Source organism: Canis lupus, chromosome 29 (assembly GCF_003254725.2).
Source record: "Canis lupus dingo isolate Sandy chromosome 29, ASM325472v2, whole genome shotgun sequence".
In the NCBI taxonomy this organism is placed as follows: domain Eukaryota; kingdom Metazoa; phylum Chordata; class Mammalia; order Carnivora; family Canidae; genus Canis; species Canis lupus.
The window spans coordinates 13,282,356-13,302,267 of NC_064271.1; the positions used below are offsets into that span (position 1 = coordinate 13,282,356).

General features: G+C 39.3%; 1 protein-coding gene across 3 annotated transcripts in view; it reads left to right on the plus strand.

The window, feature by feature from the left end:
* The window catches only part of NKAIN3 (sodium/potassium transporting ATPase interacting 3), a 612,786-nt gene extending 593,563 nt beyond the window's left edge, over window positions 1-19,223 (plus strand). For 2 of the 3 annotated variants that reach the window (XM_025477827.3, XM_025477828.3), the window contains one exon: window positions 7,382-19,223. In XM_025477827.3, the coding sequence (XP_025333612.1) occupies window positions 7,382-7,391 (10 nt within the window). In that variant the 3' untranslated portion in view covers window positions 7,392-19,223. The remainder of the gene's footprint in view (window positions 1-7,381) is intronic. The other variant, XR_003147623.3, reaches the window with a different exon arrangement.
* Window positions 19,224-19,912: the final 689 nt, after the last annotated feature.

The following is a 19,912-nucleotide window of genomic DNA, read 5'->3' on the forward strand; positions in this document are numbered from 1 at the left end:
AAGGTGATGAATGATTTCTTTCATCTCCACTGTGAAAAAATAACTCAGCAGAGGAAATTACAATATGAAAAATGCTGGTCAGATGTAAGAAAGATCTTTCTATTAAGGAAGGTTATTAAAATTGCAGTTGATTAATGTTGATGGGATCTCCTTTCTTGAGTGGCATGTGTATCTGTGTACCTCACAGTGTTCTCTGGCATGGCCCAGAGGCGAGTGACTGCCATCTATGTTTCCTAATGTCTCTCCCATCTCTGTGAATCAAGAATACATGAAGCAAACCCGTGAGATTACCCGAAAGGCTTTGATCAACTCTACTGCCTCCTCGAAGGGTTTTCTCAACTACCCTGTTCACTGATGAACTCTCACACTTTTTTAGCTGAATGTAGCATAAACTACAGGCCGTGGAAGGCAATAGGACAAGTTCCTGCTTTGACAAATTATGCATATTACTGTCAGATGAATATGGAAAGCCTTTCAACCATGAAGGGAGCAGGAATCTGAAAGATCAAACCAAACCTGAATTAAAATCATTGTGCATGAAACAATTTAAGAGGTCAGCGTGTGTGCTCCCCACTGGTATGCAAATATTGCAGTTTATCCAGTTGGCATCAGTCATCCTGCTTGATTTCTTTTAATAAGGCCATTTTATTGGATTCTGTTGTGCCCAGCTCAGTGATGCCATATCACCAGTCAGCAACAAGTTGGAGAAAAAGCCAATCATCTGTATAATTGTCAGACAGGGAGGGAATGCTGGTTTTTAACTTTCAGTAAGTCTCTTTAATCTCCATGGAGTACAAAGCCAGATTTTATGAGGAAGCCACTTTATTAAGGGAATCAAAAATTTTTTTTAAAAGTGAATCAGGAGAATCCTGAACATACTCTCAAGTACTTGTATGTAGAAGGGTGGCTTTCGACTCCAGAGGGGTAGTTACAAGCAGACATTCCATTGACAGGTAACACTGTCGATTTGCACAGGAAGCCTCCATTCTCATGTTTGATTGTGTCATTACTCATAATCATAAAATGTACCTTTGCTGTGCCCACAGTCAAATTGTGTGTGAAATGTGTGTGTTGGGGGTGATGAGATAGGAGAAGGCATTTTACATATGGAGTTAGTCCTCAATGTTTTGTCTCTTTTCAAAATGATACCAAGCTATCAAGAAGGCCTGATTAAGTAAATTAGATTAGCTTTATTTACAAGCCTTTCTCTATTACTTATAATGTGTGTCCTAGATCCCAGGTTAGGTGCCAGAGACAGAAAAATGAAAAATACTTGAGCTTTGACCTCCAGCAGCCAATGATCTAGGAGAGAAGACCTACACAGAAATAAGGAGATGCAAAACAATGTTCCCGAGGCCATTTTTTTGCAGAAGGGAGAATGCTTACTTCTCACTTGCAGGGGTGGGAGTTCAGTGAAGGGATGATGCCTGAGCTGACTTAGGAAAGATAATAAAGAGTTAATGGAAAGAAGAAGAGAATAAGTGTCCCCTGCATGGAGGCTAATTTGCTTGGCCATTCTACAGAGGGTGAAGTTGAAATTCATGACTCTCCAATCTAGCATTTGCCATAATTGTCACACAAACTGAGCAAGCCTATGAGGAAGTAGATATTTAAGTAAAGCAGGAATCTTGAAAGCTCCTGGTGGGGATGCCCCCAGATCCTCAGCAGCCTTGGCTTTGCCATCTCAACAGCATCACTCTTCATACCCAAAGCTATGGAGATGCCAGCCATAAAAAAGAATGAGATCCTGCTATTTGCAACCACATGGATGGGCCTCAAGGGTATAATGCTGTATTATATAAAGTGAAGTAAGTCAGAGAAAGACAAATGCCATATGATCTCATTCATATGTGGAATTTAAGGAACAAAACAAATGAACAAAGAAAAAAGGAGCCCCCCCCCAAAAAAAAAGATCCAAATGCAGAAACAAACTGATGGTTACCAGCAGGGAGGTGGATGGAGGGATGGATGAAATAGGTGAAGGGAGTACACTTATGATGAGCACTGAAAAATGTATACATTTGTTAAATCACTATATTAAACACTTGAAACGAATATACCACTGGATGTTAATTATACTTGAATAAAAAATAAAAAAAAAAAGAAAGCTATGTAGGTGACCAAGATTCCTACTATCCAGCGAAACCCCAGCCAAAGGACCAGGCTTGGCAGAGTCAGTGGGGAAAGAAGACCCTCTTGAGCTTGACTCTAGTCTGGCATGGCAAAGAGAGGTATAGAGTAAGTGGGAGGCCCTCGGTGTCCCCCACATCACACACACACACACACACACACACACACACTGTGAGGGGGACGGGGCTGGGTCCATCAGCCTTGCACTGGTGAAATACCACTAAAAAAAAAAAGAATTAAAAAATGCTACAGAGATGCACTCAGTGGTCCTTGCCTGGGTCTGGCTTTGGGCCATGTGGCACACAGGTCAGGGATAGCCTGTGTTGGGGGTCCAGCATCTTGGTACCGCCATCAGTGAGGGAGCTATAATTCTCGACATAGAGCCTGGGTCTCTGCCAAGGCCTCCTCCATCACTGCCCCCACACTGATATCACCTTTTGTGAGGGGAAAGAGCAAGGGTCGCTCTCATCATAGGAGCAGTGAGCCATGTGGGCAGTGGTGGCTTTGAAGAGGACACTTACCATGCAGCTTATGGCAGAGGCTGCAGTAACACCAGGGGAAAGCACTAATAAAAGCAGATTTATCTGTCAGGAAGAAAAATCACTTGGCAAAAAAACCCATGCAGCTATGAAAGAGCTACGGAATTTCAGGGAACATCCTAGTGAACAACTAAATTAAAGTTCGTCAAAATCAAAATGGTTAGCAACTGAGTAGTGGGGAAATTAAGGTCTATGTGGCAGTAATTCTTCAGGTAGAAATAATTAGACCAAAGTACTTTGTCAAAAAAAGACAGTAGTGGAGTTTCAGAACTGTATTCTACAGCAGAGAGATCTGATGACGTTAGAAATTCCCATGAGTAAGATGCCTCATGACTGCCATTAAGAAACACTTGTTGAAAAAGCTTCTTCCCCCACATTCAGCCAATCTTTTTCTAAGGTTTCCAAATGAGAACTTGACTTTTCTCTGGCACCTTGACTTGTCTGATTGCCTTAGCTGGAGACTAATTTTTCTTCACAAAAATTGTCACCTGCTATGTGGCTAACTACTGATTGTCAGCTATTGCAACTCAGGATGAGAAGACAGACAAGGCTAATTCCCATTTCAGGGGGGCTCCACAGTCAGCACCCACCTGTACCTGCACCACCTAGTCTCAGCCTCTAATGGTCCAAGCCCAGAGGAAATTGGTCTCTGATGACGGGCTACTGGATAGAGCCAGAGGTGGTCCTGCCCACCTGCTCTTCCCTGAGAAAAGTTGCTTTGTATAAGTATCCCTGCAAGTTGGTGCCAGACCATTTTGCATTTACAGCACCTAGATTAAGAACCAGCTAGGAGGACAAACAGATGTGTGTGTGCGCGCGCGCACGCGCACGAGCACATGTGCACACCTGTAGGAGGTACGGAGGTCAGAAAGACGCACTTTCAAACCTTGCTTTAAAAACCAATACCAAGGAAACCTGGGTGGCTCAGCTGGGGTTAAGCTTCCCACTCTTGGTTTTGGCTCAGGTCATGATTTCAGGGCCCTGAGACTGAACCCCAAATGGAGCCCCATGGAGCCTCATGTGAGGCTCTGCACTGAGTGTGGAGCCTCTTAAGATATTTTCACTCCCTTTGCTCCTTTCCCCTGCTAGTGAGCTAGCTCTTTCTGTCTCTCTCTCTCTCTCTCTCTGTCTCTCTCTCTCTAAAAACCCAAACAAACAAACAAACAAACAAACCAATAACCACCAACTGCTTTAGTAAACTAAAGCTGGAAGAATTTGGAGTCTGTAAGCTGCAAGCTGCATTTATTTGATCACTCCTATCTTTCTCAACCAAGCACCTTAAGGCTAATAAAATAATAACTCTGTCTTTATCGTGTTTTTATTTGTCCTCAATTGCCTTTCACACTTTCATATTTCTCATTCTAGCTGTCTGTCCCCTGTGGTACACAGAGCAGGGTGTCTATAATCTGCTCAAATGGAGGGCTGCTTACCCTTCCCATTACTGAGTGTGGAGTTCTGTTCTGAACCCCTCTGCCTGAGGGCTTCCGTCAGTCCTTGGAAATGGTGGGCACTTGCCCAGGCTTTAACTTTCCCCAGGGATCTCGAGAATGCAGCTCAACAACAACTGTAAGGCACTCAGCCCCTTCTTAGTTGTCCCAGAGGACAGCTGGGCTCCTTCACATGCCCACCTTTACTTAGCACAAAGGGGCAATGCTTTGGGCTTGTTGCTCTTTCTCTCTTCAGAGCACTTTTGTCACTGATATAAATAACTTTTTGATCCATCATACGAAATGACTAATTAATTTTAGGAACTATGTAAGAATACAACCTAATATGTAGCCATTTGACCACATAGCAGTGAAATGGCTGTATTTATATGGTTCAGAGTCGTCACTAGGCCAGTCAGTTCATGCACTACTATTCTTGCTGGGAAGGAATGATGCCACCAACAGTGCAGCCAGCAACACACAAAGAGGGTCCATCATGACCATGACCGATGATCTGCCCTGTACCTCACTGGGATCTCTAAGACCTTCTAATTTGACATGTGACCTCATTCACTGCCCCCCTGAACCTTGTGGAACCTGGTTCTCACACAGCCTTGTGAAGCATTGGATGCTTTTTCTAAAATAAGAAAACTAGCATCTGAATGGTAACCTCCAGGGAAATGGTCAATTGCTGTTTTTCCCAGAACTCTTAGCAGTCTTCTCAGCCCTTGTCATAGATATTAACAGGATGAAAATAGATTTACTCGGTGATGTGGAAACATGGAGCACCCTCCTCCCCCAAATTAATCAACATATGTAAACTAACTTCATTTTGCCTGTTTCCAAAAGAAAATAACTTCTGATTTTAAATTTAAATGCAATGAACATAAATCAAATTTTATACTAAAAACATATCTTTTTATATTCACATCAAGAAATATTTATAATCCCATGTTATGACAGGTTCTAGGAAGAAACAAGACATAGGAAAGAAAATAGAATACACAGATGAGAGCACATGTGTCTGTGAACACACAATCACAAACACACACACACACACCAGAAGTGATAACAGAGAGACTTAGAAAAGCAATAGAAAAAGATACAATGACAGGTCTCTCAGAAGACACACTTTGAAATAACATCACTATATTATTCCTTGATTTTATTCTGCCTTGAGGGTAGGTACCCTCGGGTAACTACTAACATATCTATGAACATCTGAAGAAAAAAGATATGATCTTAAGGTCTCCAAAACTCAAACTGTTCTATACAGACTCATTGATCAATCATCACACCATTAAAAGAGTGACAACTAGACATGATGTGTCTCCAGATGTGATACAAGAAGCTGACACAGGACCACATATGAAGTATCTTGCCACAAGGTCAAGTCACTTAGACTGAAAGTGTAGAAAATACAAGATAACAGAATTAGTTCAATCTGACCACAAGAGTTAAATGTGGTGAGTATATCCAGAAGTTCCCCCCAAACTCCCATCAGTACTACCACTAACAAACAAAAGCACCTTCCCCTACTGCCTTATCCTCATTCTAGAAGAGATTCACCTGTTGGATGGATGAATAAATTTTAGGACCTTGAGTCTCCCTCCTAACTAAGACTCCATACAAAACTGTAAAAATTCCCCCATTATAATCTCATCTCTTTATCTTTCAGCCTCAATCCCTGTTAAATTACAGTGGGGCAAAAGAGGTAGACATGTGGGCTATATGTCTTCCAGAATGTAGAGAAATAGAGGGGCAGAGAAAATGTGATAAGAAGATGGGGAAAGAGCCAAAGGACTCCAACTCTTGAAGTGTGCAGGAGGGAACAACACTTATACAGAGAAGAGTGGTTACCCAAAAGTAAAATTGGGAGGTTGGAGGGTTTTTTCAAATTATGACCCAAAAAGTCTATTCTTTGCCATAGAGCAAGTCATTGAACTGTGTTAATGAAAGAGAATTGCTAGATGGGCTATAAAATAAATGCAAAACACAGCCTCTACTGGCAGGATGCTTACAATTTAGTTGGAGGGAGGAAACTTACATACCTGAGTGAAACAAAGCCAAATTAAATTGTGAAGTTGAATAACATTAACTCCACAGGGGCTACAACAGACATCGTAAGACCCGCTATCAGCCGGGTGAGAAAGCAGGATGGCCGAGGTGGAAGTACAAGTCTTCGAAGAGGAGAAGAAAGGTCAACTGAACCCTCAGGATGAATAGGATTTGAATCAGCTAAGACTTTTTTCATGAGAGAAACAGTGAGAGCAAAAGTATTCACAAATACTTTAAGTGCCAAGTGTGGCAGGCAGTGTATTGAAGTTGATATTGTAGGAAGATACATAAGCTAGAACAACCACCTCCCAAAGACTTACTGCCTAGTATAGACTCAGAACCAGTAGACCAGAGTAACTAGAGATGGGAGTGTGTATTCCAGAAAAACAGAACGAATAGGGTGTGTATGTGTATGTGTGTGTGTGGAGAGAGAGAGCGAGACAGAGAGAGATTTTAAGAAATTAATTCATATGATTACTTAGACCAAGTAAGTCCAACAAGTACAGGGAAAGTTTGCAGACTGGAGAACCTACAGAAGAGCTGATGTTACAGTCTGGAGTCCAAAGGCAGTCCAGATGCAGAATTCCTTCTAGTCTTTGTTCATAAGGCCTTTAAGGGACTGAGTAAGACCCACCCACAGGATGGAGGATAATCTGCTTTACTTAAAGTCTATTGATTTAAATGTAAATCTCATCTAAAAAAACACCTTCACAGTCATATTTAGGTTGTGTGTGACCAAATATCTGGGTACCCTTACCTACTCAAGTTGACACATAAAATTGATCATCACAGGGTGGGATGTATGTAGGAACATAGATCAGTGGTATGAAAGCCAGATGAGGATGATTCTTGAGCCATCAGCCAACAGCATGCTGTAGGAAGACCAAGCTAGGGATATATCTAGTAATTTGGAGACATAATACTACCCTATCATCTTTATCTCAAGACAATCAGAAGCCATACCTTTACATCATTCCTCAATTGCTATAGGGTTGACACTTCTCTCCCAGGAAAGCAATCCTATATTATGATTTTTTTACCTGATTGCACGCCCTATCTGAAGAGTGGGGGCTTTTTTTTGGCCTTCTTATTGATACAGTCATAGGCACGGACTGCATGAGGAGCACCCAGAAACTATTTTGCATTTTGAAAAGCCTGGATGAATAGAAAGGAAATTCAGTTTTCAATTTTGAAGTTTTTTAAAGCAATTCATGTTTTCTGTTTTAGGTCGAAATAAGTAACGGCGCTGACTCTGAAACTTGGCTGCTGAACTTGACTTAGGAAGCAAAGCACCACTGAGAGCATGTCTCCACATTGACACGTTTCACTTCCTCCCAGAGGACGGCCTGCGCCTCCCTACTTCCCCACAAATCATGGAGTTCTTTGGTCACAGCCTATGTATTATTAGCATTGTGCGCTAGATGAGTTGTAGGTGATTGGGTGGGTATTTTTTAAGTCATTTTCTTCTTATATGAATACTTGTAAATTATTTTTAAAAATCGGTTTTTCATTTTTTAACAAATTTAATGTGAGGCATGCAAAATGAAAAAATGTCATGAAAACCTTCTACAGTCAATTCTAAGAGAAATACTGGGTTTTGTATTGAAGTGTTCAGTCAATGTTGCTGACCACTGCGGTTATCCTATGCCTGATGGAGTTTGCATTCACAGACGTTACAGGGGACTACTCAAAGTGAGGTAGATGCTGTGACAGCTGACAAATGGACCACAGATCTGACTTTCAGACTGACCATGGGTCATTGTTTCAACACCACAGGACAAAACATGGAGTCTTTTGTTTTCAACTTTCCAAAATGCAGAATAACATTATGTCAGTCTAAATTTTCACATTCATGCGCATTATCTTGTTCTTCCTGTATTCTGAAAAGTATATATCAAGGGGGCATGGCAAAGTAACATGATTAGTAGGACACCTTTCCTCTTTTGGAGGGTACATAGGTATCTCTGATGTTCATATTTTCAATTCTTTATCCCAATTCTGACATTGGCATCTGATCAAAACATACAGATGTGGGATGGGGAGACAGAAATCACAACTGCAATTCTGCAGTCAGGGATATTGCTCTTAGATATCCAAAAGGAGTACTAACTAGAATTTAAATAAAAATTTGAAAAAAAAAAAAGATATCCAAAAGGAGCTTTAAAATGGCATTGAATTTTCTATAAATTCTTCTTAAAAAGATATTTATATTTGTTTTACATCAATTTTTCTTTCTCCTGCCCCATCCCAATAACCAAGAAAGTAATATCGGAAACATAATTTTCCATGGGAAAAACATTATAGTTTTTCCTTTCATATATTTCAATTACTATTTCCTATATCAAAATAAGTCTTGCTCACTTTGTACAGCAACCAACATGAGGCCCACCCATTGGCCACGATATTGTGTACATGTGCCTATATAATCCAAAAGTTGTTAGTTTGGCCCATGCATCTCTAAGAAGTCAATCTGTAAATTATCGAAAGTCATATGCAAAATTTTTTTTCATATGCAAAATTTTTATGTGTATAGAGATTTTTTTTTTTTGGAGTCCGTATATTTTATGAGACTCTGAAGAATCAGAACTAATACAACAAAGTCTGCCCTGGTTCCTCCCAATTCATGACAACCACCGTGGACATTCTAGTGGCTCATTTTAGTCCCTAGCCTTTCGATTGTGCCCCCTCAGTCCGGTGATGCACACTGAAACCCATCATTTTTCATTCTACTGAAAAAACCCAAATTCAAAAGAAGAGGAGTTCATAGGGAAGCTCATAGATGGTCAAATCCAAGCCACCATTGCGCAGTTGAGGGATCTGAAACCTAGGGGATTTGGTGGACTTGTCCAGAGTCCTGTGTGTATACAGAGTGGCAAGAGCTATGGCCAAAGGAAAGAGAATTAAAGGGCAAATGGTAGGGTTTGTGTCCCAGGCCCACCACTGTGGCTTTTGACAGTGCTGGACATCTTGGCCTTGGAATTTTACTCATCTGTAAGGCAGAACTATAATCCCTCCCAAGAGAAAGGTGAGAATCAGGTAAAATGTAAAATGTATCCAGTCGACTGTGAAGCATTCCACCAATTGAAAGAGGCAGTTATTATCGTAATATCAGAACAAGTTGGACCCTGTCTGGAGCTCTTGCTGTACAGCCAAGTGTTATGAAAACACCAAACTCTTCTAAGTTTTCTAAAAAGTAGCTTGAAAAAAAATTGCCATGTTCAAATAATTAGAAATAATGAATACTAAAAAATTTCATTTCCTAATTTTAAAATAACATTTATATTTCAAGGTTAATACATATTATTATTATGGATGAAGCTAATAGAATATCAAAAACAGAAAGCCAGTAAGACTAGAATAAAACCAATACATGAGTATTTTAATTTGTCATTTCATTGCCCCCCCACACACATACACACATGCGCACAAACAAAACGCAGTTAACATTTCACAAAGTAGCACCATACTAACTTTTCTTGCTGTATTATCTTGGTGTAAATGTGTACATACTGCTAAGATGCACTGGAGAGTCCTAGACCTTGTGTAACTGCCAGTGACAGATTTGAGGAGGAGATCATTACACTAGTGATTTTTCTATAGATTTTCAATATAGGTAACTGCTTAATATGGGATCCCAGCAATCCATAATGATCATTCTAGAGTTCCAGAGAATTTACCTTTCATCAGAGACAGCTTAGATCGATCTCCTCTCCTTCCCACTTTTCTTCTCCCTACCTCACCCCTCTCCTGGCTGCCCCTTAGAGGTCCTGCTCCCCTATGACAAAGGGATGAAAAGTGCTGAGCTTTACAGTAACACTCAGCAGTCATCCTTGATCTGGGTCTTTGCACACACTGCTGTCATGGTCACTGCTCCTTAGGAGGGAGTGCCTCCAGTTCTTGCAGTTTTTGCCTCCTGTTGTAGGAGATCCATCCAGCACTGTGCATTATGCAGTGGGGCTTTCAACAGACCTGTTCAGTATGTTCTCCATTCGTGCCAAATCTTGGCATCTCCATATGCAACATGTGTCCAGAGTAAGGGAACATGAATGTGTCCCTGAGCATGCACTCATTTGCCGGAGTCTCAGCAGCCTGAGAGATGGTGCAGCTCTAGGTTCAAGAGTGGACCTGGCAAAGCTAAAGATAGGATGTCCACTGCCCATTAGCCCCTAGTGCTGACTGGAATGCAGAAGGGGAGAGTTAAAACCAATGTTTTTTTTTTCTTCTTCTTCTTTGAACAATCTTGGTATTGTGTCATATAAAACCTTGGTGAACCCTACCCCAGGCTGTATCTTCTATCGTGTCCATGACTTATCCTTTTGCTGGCATTGTGTGTCCACAGGCACCTGGGATGCTTTCCAGCCTTCCTTCTATTCGTTTCAGCTTCCAGCTATATTTCATGACTGCAAAAGAGGAGTTAAAGAGCATGTAGCCTGTTAGAGAATTCCCAGGAGACAGAATACATCTTGAGGCATAGAACCATCTACGTCAGACAAATCTCAAACATCTCTTAGGAAAAGCTCTAAGCTAATATATCCTCAAGTATCTTAAACCTTTAACCTGCCCTATAACGTGAGGGTATGTGTCCCTAAAACAAAAACTTAAGTTCCTATCACTTGAAAACTCGGAGGCTTTTGACTTACTTTTCTTGAAGATAACTTGACACCTTGCCCTAGCAAAATATTGACTTCTTTCTCTCTTTCCTTCAGCAAAATAAGTGCTGCTATTTCCTATAGACCTCACTAAGGAAGGTAGCCAGCTTCAAGAGGCTGGATCTAACAAAATAGAGCAAGGCTGTCATTTGTCTCACTTAATGAATGGGACACTCATGATTGAGAAGAATTTGTGTTCCCTAGAACACCAGCTAAAATGTGCGTTGCAAAGCTGAGGAAAACCATCGTGACTCTGCTAAATTGAGAAGCAAATAAAAACCAAAATTGCACTTTTCAATCTTCGTAAATTAGAAAGGAAGCTTGCCGAAAATAAACATCTTCGTTTTAGACCTAATTTAAAAATTTATACTATCCCAAAATGTGGACTCAGTAGGGAGTGAATATTTTGGCTTCTCCTTTCTGAGTCACCTTAGTATGTAACTAGGAGAACTTTTACAGTTGATTAGAATTCAAATGTTCTAACTTGACATTTTAGCTCAAGGTAGGAGCTGCTTTCAGGGGATAACTGAATTAAGCAGGAAAAAATACAAATAATTGATCTTTTTAAACTTAGAAACCTTGAATGTCTGTTTCTCTTGTTTCCTTCCCATTTAGGAGTCATCTGTAACCTTTGCCGGATAGGTTTGTGAAAGTGTCTGTTAAACCTGCTGAAATATTCATGATAAACAGGCCCACAACCTAAGAATGTTATGTCCAAAAGTAGAACTGAAAAAAGAAACCACTGCTCGTATGACTGCATAATGTACAATGCAGAATTGGGGCAGGTATATTTTAATTGTTAGAGGAAAGTATTTATTAATAAAGAATTCTCCAAAAAACAAAATTCTCAAAAATTTTAAAATTTGTAGGCAGCTTCTCTCTTTTCATCCTAAAGAAGCTTAATTTCTTTATTGAGGACTAAGGTGGGGGGAAGGGGGAGAGGCAGGGAGCCATTTCTAGAAAGTGGATAAGCTTTCTTAAGTATCAATATTTCTAGAAAAATTTGGTGTCAGATGAAAAACTAATCATTTTCCTTGGGCCTGCAAGCATATAAAAGACAAGAATCATGTTAAATGCTAAACATTTTAAAACTATGAAATATTCAAAGAATCTAAAATATGCTTTGGTTTGAACTTGAGAGTTAAATTAAGTAAAAAGAAGAAAAAGAAATGAGGTAGGAGAGAGAAAAGAGACGTAGGAAAGGGGAAAAGAAAGGGAGGGAGAAAGGAAAGAAGGAAGAATCCAAAATTGAAAGTCTACCTAATTTGAATGTGGAGATGTCAGTCCTTCACTTAGAGTTCTTGTGCTCCTTTCTTTGACTAAAAACATGGAACCATTTTCTGTCAAGGGCATGCTTTTTCTTTCCTCTCCAGAGTTAGGTTTTTGTTTTGTTTTGCTTTGTTTTAAACAGTTGGAAGAAACCAATGATCTTTCTAGCTATTCTCATAGAACTTGCTTTGGCAGGTAAACTTGTCAGTCTATAATAGTTAGGATTAGATTTACCTACAGAAGAGAGAAAGAAAGAAAAGAAAAGAAAGAAAGAAAGAAAGAAAGAAAGAAAGAAAGAAAGAAAGAAAGAAGGAAAGAAAGAGAAAGAACGAATGAACAGTGGCTTAAACAAGATGGAGGTCTAGACCTCTTCATATTTCAAAATTCTAGAAATAGCAAAGAGCTGGACTTGGATTCCCTAGAGATGAGGACCCAGGTTCTTTCTTCTTTTTCATTATGTGTCCTGCCATTCTCAAGCTCTAACACAATTCAAGATGGCTGCCAAAGTGCCAGCCATTGCTTTTGTATTCCAGCCAAAAAGAAAAAAGGGACAGAGAAAGGTGCTTCTTTCATTTAAGGACATGTCTCAGAAGCTGTACATACTACTTCTGCTTACATCCCATTAGCTAAAACTTGGTCCACCCTAAATTTAACTGCAAGGAAAGCTGGGAATTATAGTCTTTAATCTTGGTAGCCTAGTACCCATCTAAATTTAGGGGCTTCTTTCTTATTAAGGAAGGGAAATATGTATTGAAGAATGTTTAGCAGTCTCTGCCATACAATTCATATTAGTTTGCATGATTTTTTAGAATAATGTTTTCATTTAACTATAATACATAATTGAAAAAATACATCAATTCTGTGAGAAAATAATCATTGACTCTTGAAATGAGAATTTCTACCTCATCTTTCTACCTTTCTTCCTAGAAAGAAAAAATAAATAAATCTATGACCCAAGATCCTTCTATGTTTCCCACAATTCTTCAGAGTTGTGAAGCTTTCCTTTCCTGGAAATTAAATTTTAGCTTTCCTTTCCTGGAAATTAAATTTAAAATTCAAGAGCCAATCTGATGTTTTGCTTGGTCCTCAGTATTGTGCTACAAAAATAAATTTTTTCTCCTATGGTTATAACTCTTCAACTACTTTATTTTAGCAGCATCTTTTCTTCTAATTGATTAGCAGTGTCATTATTTTCTTTTTATTCAATTCAACAAATTTGTGTGGACATTGATGCTTAGGAAGGTGGGGCAGGATATATAGATGGAAAGTATATAATCCTTTTCTTGTTATTTTCTCTCAGTAAAAGTTAGGCCTGTGTTTTCCCTTCATCTGTTTTTCAAGAACATATTGGCTACCGTGGAATGAGTATTTTAAACTACTTGATAGTCTTTTACTCTAAGAGAAACTACAATTGAGGGAAATCATAAAAATTTTGTAATTACATTTTATCAAACATCTCTCCTAGGCTGGGTGGGGGTAGGGGCAGAAAGAGACAGAAAAACAGAGACAGAGAAACCTTCATACTATTTATTAATACTACGAGGTGATTTCACTCACTGAAAAGTGTTATATTCTCCTAATATCCAGTGACTGCAAATTGGCAGCCATCACTAATGATTGAGGGATTAGTTGAGTTAGGCACATTGTACACCCGCATCCACCCACAAACTTGAACACCCGAGTGTATCCTTTTCTAAACAATCACTTTGCTAAAATGTGCCATGTGACCCAAATCCCTTAACAACAAATAACATAAGGTCATTTTAAGGATTGAACGTTAAAAGAAATAAGATGCCTAGAGCAAGAAACAAGATGCCTGGTGCAGGATCCAGTTGTAGAATAGAAGGACCCCAGTGACTCCTTTGCTCAGTTTACAGATGAGGAGACAGGCTGATAGCTGCAGTGGCTTGTCCCATGTCCCTTTGGGTCTGCTATGCAAGCTCTCAGCCCAGCCTTCTTTACTCTCTCGTTGGTGGACTCCAGCTGTCACAGGTCCTGACTAACTAGGCATGGGCTGTTGATTGCAGTCTGATGATTTTTTTCACCTTGTCTTCAGGGCTCAGGACAGCTGAGGAAGACACCTGCTGTTGGCTCCTCCCCCACCACCTTCCCTCTGCTTGGATCTGAGCATCAGAAAGTCCCCCGCTGATTGGCTTTCATCTTGCCATTTTGTCTTCTCAGGACAAACAAAAAATCCCAGATCTCAGATCACTGCTGATTGCTTCCCAAAAAACAGAACAGCGCAGTATTTCCGGCCTTCTCCTTTCTTTACTTATGGTTTAAACATCTGACCTTATCAAGTCTTCTCATGATTTTTGGTCATCCAGCAAAACCACTGGTGTCAGTGTCTTCTAAAGACTTTTGTTCATGAGGAAGTGATTTTGCAAATAATTGCTTGAAGTTGCTTTTTAACTGCCTCACATAGTTTCACTTCTTTTAAGCCTCATTCTTACAAGAGAATTGCTCTCTTTCTCTGCTGGCTTCTTAAATCTATTTCAAACCTCAAATAGCAGACATTGAATGCAGTTTTACAAAATAGTTTACTTGGGTCCCCTATGTAATATGAAACCAAGAGCCTAGTCATGGTGATTATTCCTATTGCATTCAGATAATGATGATACAAATAGAGTATTATAAGTGTGACTGTTAATCAGCCTTCCCATTCCTTCAGCAGAACTTGCCTTGTGCTGTGAGCCTTCTCTTTATACTGTCTAGTGTTTTTATAATTATAAACTGTCACATTTAACCCATTTATTAACCCATTATTAACTGTCACAATTAACCCAATAATTTACATTAGTTAGTTAAATATTTAACCCTAAATATTTATTTAGGTTCTTCTGTGGCTCTTCACTTTTGCCATCACTCTAAGTAAAAAAAGAGTTTCCTGCGCAAGACATTTTTAGGCAAAATATAATGTATGGAGCACCAAGTTCAATAACTTTAGAGAATGAAATTTAGGACAATTCGTGTGGCATACTTACGTTGTTTTTATAAGCCAGGCAAAGCTCATTAATTCCATTTTATTCATTATTTTTAAACCACTTGTTTAGTGTAGTGAATTTTTTTAAAAAATCAATTAATTGATCTTTGGATTTTTAAAATATCACAGAGGAAGGCTATCGGTTACAGAACACAAATATCTAAAGTTCATCCAAAAATCGAAATTTCCTGGCCCTTTGTAAATTTTTTTTTTTTTTTTTTTATGCTCCCAGGCTTTGCTCTAAAGTCTCTGAGCTTGAGTCACATTGGTCCCATTAATCTTTGTCAAGAAGGAAGTTTGGAGGGAGGGTTGAAAAGGCCAACCCCAGATCCTGTTTTATTCTTTCTTCATTTGTTTCAGGGCCCATGGCCATCAGCCCTCCTTGATTTTATTCTGCCTGAGTTTCACATTTTCATAGGTATAAATATGGGGCTGCATGATAATTACTACCCCTTAAAAAAATGGAGAGTTTTCATTAAAGTTTTCCTGCAAATCTAAGATGCCATGTGATAAATGCTAGCAGCACAGAGTACTATTAGCCCGCATGGTAACTGTAGCAAGACTAGGTCGTGTTCTCATTTAAAGACATAGATATTTCAATTTCGTCCTGCCTGACTCAAAGGGAATTTGGGTGTTAACACTTCAAAATACTTTTAAGTCCTTAGGGAGAAAATCCAAAGTGAAAAGTATTAATTTCCAATTCAGTTCCTAAAGCAAAATGCCTGCCTCAGAATAACAAAGTTATTTCTTATCCTGTGGCAGAAACGTATAGGTGAGAACTCCCACTGAGACCTCCCATCTGAACACACTAAGGAATTTCTGCCATTGTAGGTAAAGAGACAGAAAAAAAAAAAAAAAAAAAACTGGCTTCTCAGTTGTGCTTACCTTTCAAATTTTTCTAAGACTCCCTTTATGTGACAAGAACTCTGCCAACAGGCAACCTCATCTATCCACAACAGAACAGAGAACCGAGAAACAAATGAAAAAGCTTTCTATCCCTGTAAATGTTGTAAAATCCACATTCTACAACTCCTGCGTTTTTTTTTTTCTGTAGAAAAAAAAGCATTTATTTAAATCCTAGTTACTCCTAATTTACACACAAGTCTAATTACCTTAAAGTCCTAGTTTTCGACCACATTTCGACAACTGAATTGTAAGCCTAAAATTACAAAGGGAGCTATGTATAAAATAAGCAGAAGTAGTGAAAGTCATATAATATACTCTGTCTCAAAGAACAGACACAGAACACTAATATAAAAATCTATAGCACAGTTGTCTGGGGATATTGAAGGTGAGAATGAATACACTTAGCAGAGTCTGTGGACTGTTGACATTGCATTGCTTCAGGGAGCAGCTTTTTATTCATACAATGATCCATATGATATTTTTATCTTATCAATAAAAATATTTATTGGGAATTAGGAACGGGAATGCCTTACTCAAGATACTTTCATCTGTCCTAAAATTATATTATTCACTTTTATTTAAGTATGACAATTTACTGTCATCTCCTGCAAAAGTTTTCAGATAATCATATGAATCTCCAGTGTCTACAGTTTGAGTAGGAGCCCTTGACACCTGGCACTGCTGTGCCCTGCCTGACCTGCACATTATATGCTGGCCTTGGTGGTCAATACAGTCTTTTCTAATAATTAGGTATGTAAATTTCACTTTAGAAAACTCATGATTCAAATGCTTAAAATTAAGATGCTTGGGTATTAAAACGGTTAAAATAACTGTCATACCAAAGACATTCCCTGAATGTCCTATGTAGGAGCCATGTGCTAGTAAGAAGACATCTCTGGTGGGAAAAAAAAAAAGAATAGATTTTCAAGATTGTGGGCCTTGGTATTAGCTCTCTGGAATGTTCCCCTTTGATAAATTTTCCTCCACCTTACAGTTGCCGAATTATTTCTTCTGGTAGAAGGCCTTGATTTCTTTTTCAGTTGCAAAGATCTCAACGTCCTGGGATATTTCAGAGAAAAAGGAAGTCTTTGAAGAAAGCGTGAATGTGGCACCCCTTTTTCCATGGGAAGTAGTTCTCCTGCCCACATTCATCAAAACAAACTTGCTTCCTGGTGCGTTCTTGGCCTATCAGCATTCCAAAATAGGAAATCTCTCTTTGATAGTGGCAGCATATATCAAACTGGGGTGTGTAGTTTCTTCTTCTTTCTTGGATAATTCCGATCTGCTCTTTGGTGTGTAGAACTGACAGGACTCAAAAGCTACCACTGGTCTTGAAGTTTCTCTGCAGGTTGTTGCCATACTAGCATCGGGTACACCAGCTACGTGGGTAAGACAGGATGAGATGACCTCCTTCACTCTGCCCCACGTGCCAGTACCCACTGATGGCAACCTATGGCTGCTGCTTCTTTCTTTCACATCACCCCAGCTGATCACTTTCTATATGTGAGGTGTGCAGGCACTAGCCACTGGCACATAAAATCATAACGGAGAGTTTTCCAGCTAGCAGCTTACAATCCAGTTGTCAAGAGGTGTATTAACCACACAGTCCTAAATCAATGCCCGCTAGGGCTCGGCACAGAAGGGCCCTCATGGGAGATGCTGGGGCTTTCCTTCTTCTGAATCGAAAGTCCCAGCAATTGCAAGAGGAAGGAGAACCCATTCACAACCTTCCTCTCTCTCTCCCTGTGTTTCAAAAAAATACTTAGTGAGCACCTACTTTGTGTAGGAAGCTGGGAATCACCAATAAATCAAATACACATCTTTGCCTTGAGAAGTTTACAGAAGAAATCCAAATAGCTTACAGGTGGTCAGTAAATTGCTTTCCTTGGGTCCAGGTTCTGGAAGGGACATCTATTCACTCTATGATCTTGAGATCTCACTAGGCCGTAGATGGTCCTCGTTCATTTAGGCAAGCATGTACCATATTTTTTGTTGTGACTTTATGAAAGAACACATTGACAAAATGAGCCTCTTATGGCTCAGGACCTGAATAACAAATGCCAGAACTGCAGGCACTCATGTCCCACAAACCGAAGCAAAGTTGAAGGACCTCTGGATTTCTATGAAAGGTAGCAAGTCTACAGCTCCTAGCTATCAACAGCAATTGTGGTCACTATTTGCTTAAGTGAGATCCACAGACATTTTCTTGTTACATCTGGGGTGATCTGAGAGTGGTGCCCTAGGGGCTTATTCGATGGGTCAGTGTTTAAATAAAAACCAGGCCAGACAGGTAAGGGAAGTCACTAAAAGAGCAAAAGCAATGCTAAATGCCGTCCCCATGCATAATTAGATTATGCAACACATGGCTCTTTCTTAACTATTGTTTCTAACTAGATGTCATTATTATTTTACTACAACTACTGCTGCTGCTGCTACTACTACTACGACTACTACTACTACTACTACTACTACTACTACTACTACTACTACACTACTACCATTGAAAGCACAGTAGCAGTATTTAATTGATAAGAATGTCTCTTTGTTGCTGTGACCAATGGTAGAAAGTTTGCTCTCACATTTGAAATTCCAACTCTGCCATCTTGTGGAAAACAATTGGAAGTACCTAAAGCTTTTCCTTCTATTTCAAAGGCCAGGACCTGCTGGTTAAGAAAACAGGAAGACAGGACATTGCACCTCCTATTTCTACATATTTTTAACCTTTAACATTTTTACCAGCAGAAGTCATTAAAAAAAAGAAGTTTCTGTCTTGAACAATTCTTAGATGGCTTGCCAACCTAGATGTGTCTCAATCTTGACACTGCAACTTAATGTAAAAATCTTGAATGATATTTTGTACCAATATGAATTTCTACTGCCCCCAACACTGTGTGGTGACTTCACTGTAAATTAACTTCTTTTCTACAGCTTTTTGAGCTACCAGGTGAATTAACTGAAAAAGTTGAATCCTGTTAGGAACCAATCCTAGATGACATTGGTAGCCTGTGAAAAATGAATGTCTTTTTTCTTATATAAACTGGTAACAAGACTTGTTTTCACAATTCCTTTTTACATTTTTGTGCATATAATACCTGTATATTATACTCATATTCTAAAGTGACCAGAAAGTGTTATTTAATAGAAACTACATACATTTTTTATGTCTCTATAGACCCTTTGATTCTGGGTACATTTACAATAAGTTAGCAGTAAAATAGACTATTCTTTTCAAGTATGAATAAAAATGTACATTGAAGTAAAAGATGACTACTGTTTTTTTTATGACTACTGTTTTTAATAACATTTTCCCCATTATGTTATGTATTTATTCTGGTAAAATTGGGAAAGGGATGCATCTTGAATGTCCCTTCATTCTAATATCAAGGAAAAATTAAGTCACAGGCCATGTGACCATAGGAAACTCAATCTTTCCTTTTTTTTAAGATTTAATTAATTTATTTGAGAGACAGGGAGAGAATGAGAGGCGAGACAGGCAGAAGAAGGGTCCTGCTGAGCAGGGAGCCAGACACAGAGGCTCAATCCCAGGCCCAAGATCATGACCTGAACCGAAGGCAGATGCTGAACTGACTGAGCCACTCAGGTGCCCCAAAACCCAGTCTTTTCTCCAGGAATTTCTGAGCATCCCCATGAGGGTTCCGATGCTCTACAAATCCACCAACGTGTTGCTAGTGTAGGCTCACTTCAAACAACTGCTATAGGCTCCTTTGCCAATGACAAACTTTCTCACAACTTCCTCCTGTTCCTGCAGCTTACTCCTGGCAACTTCTTCCCATACAGGAACTCGAGTTCTCTTTTTATTTCCCAAGGCAAGCTGAAACAAACCTTTACATTTTATTAAACCTAATACATTTTATTAAGGTTTGATGGTCAATAAAGGGGCTATATCCCAGAAGAGAAAAGCTTAAAAGTGTATCTCAGATACCAGTGGGC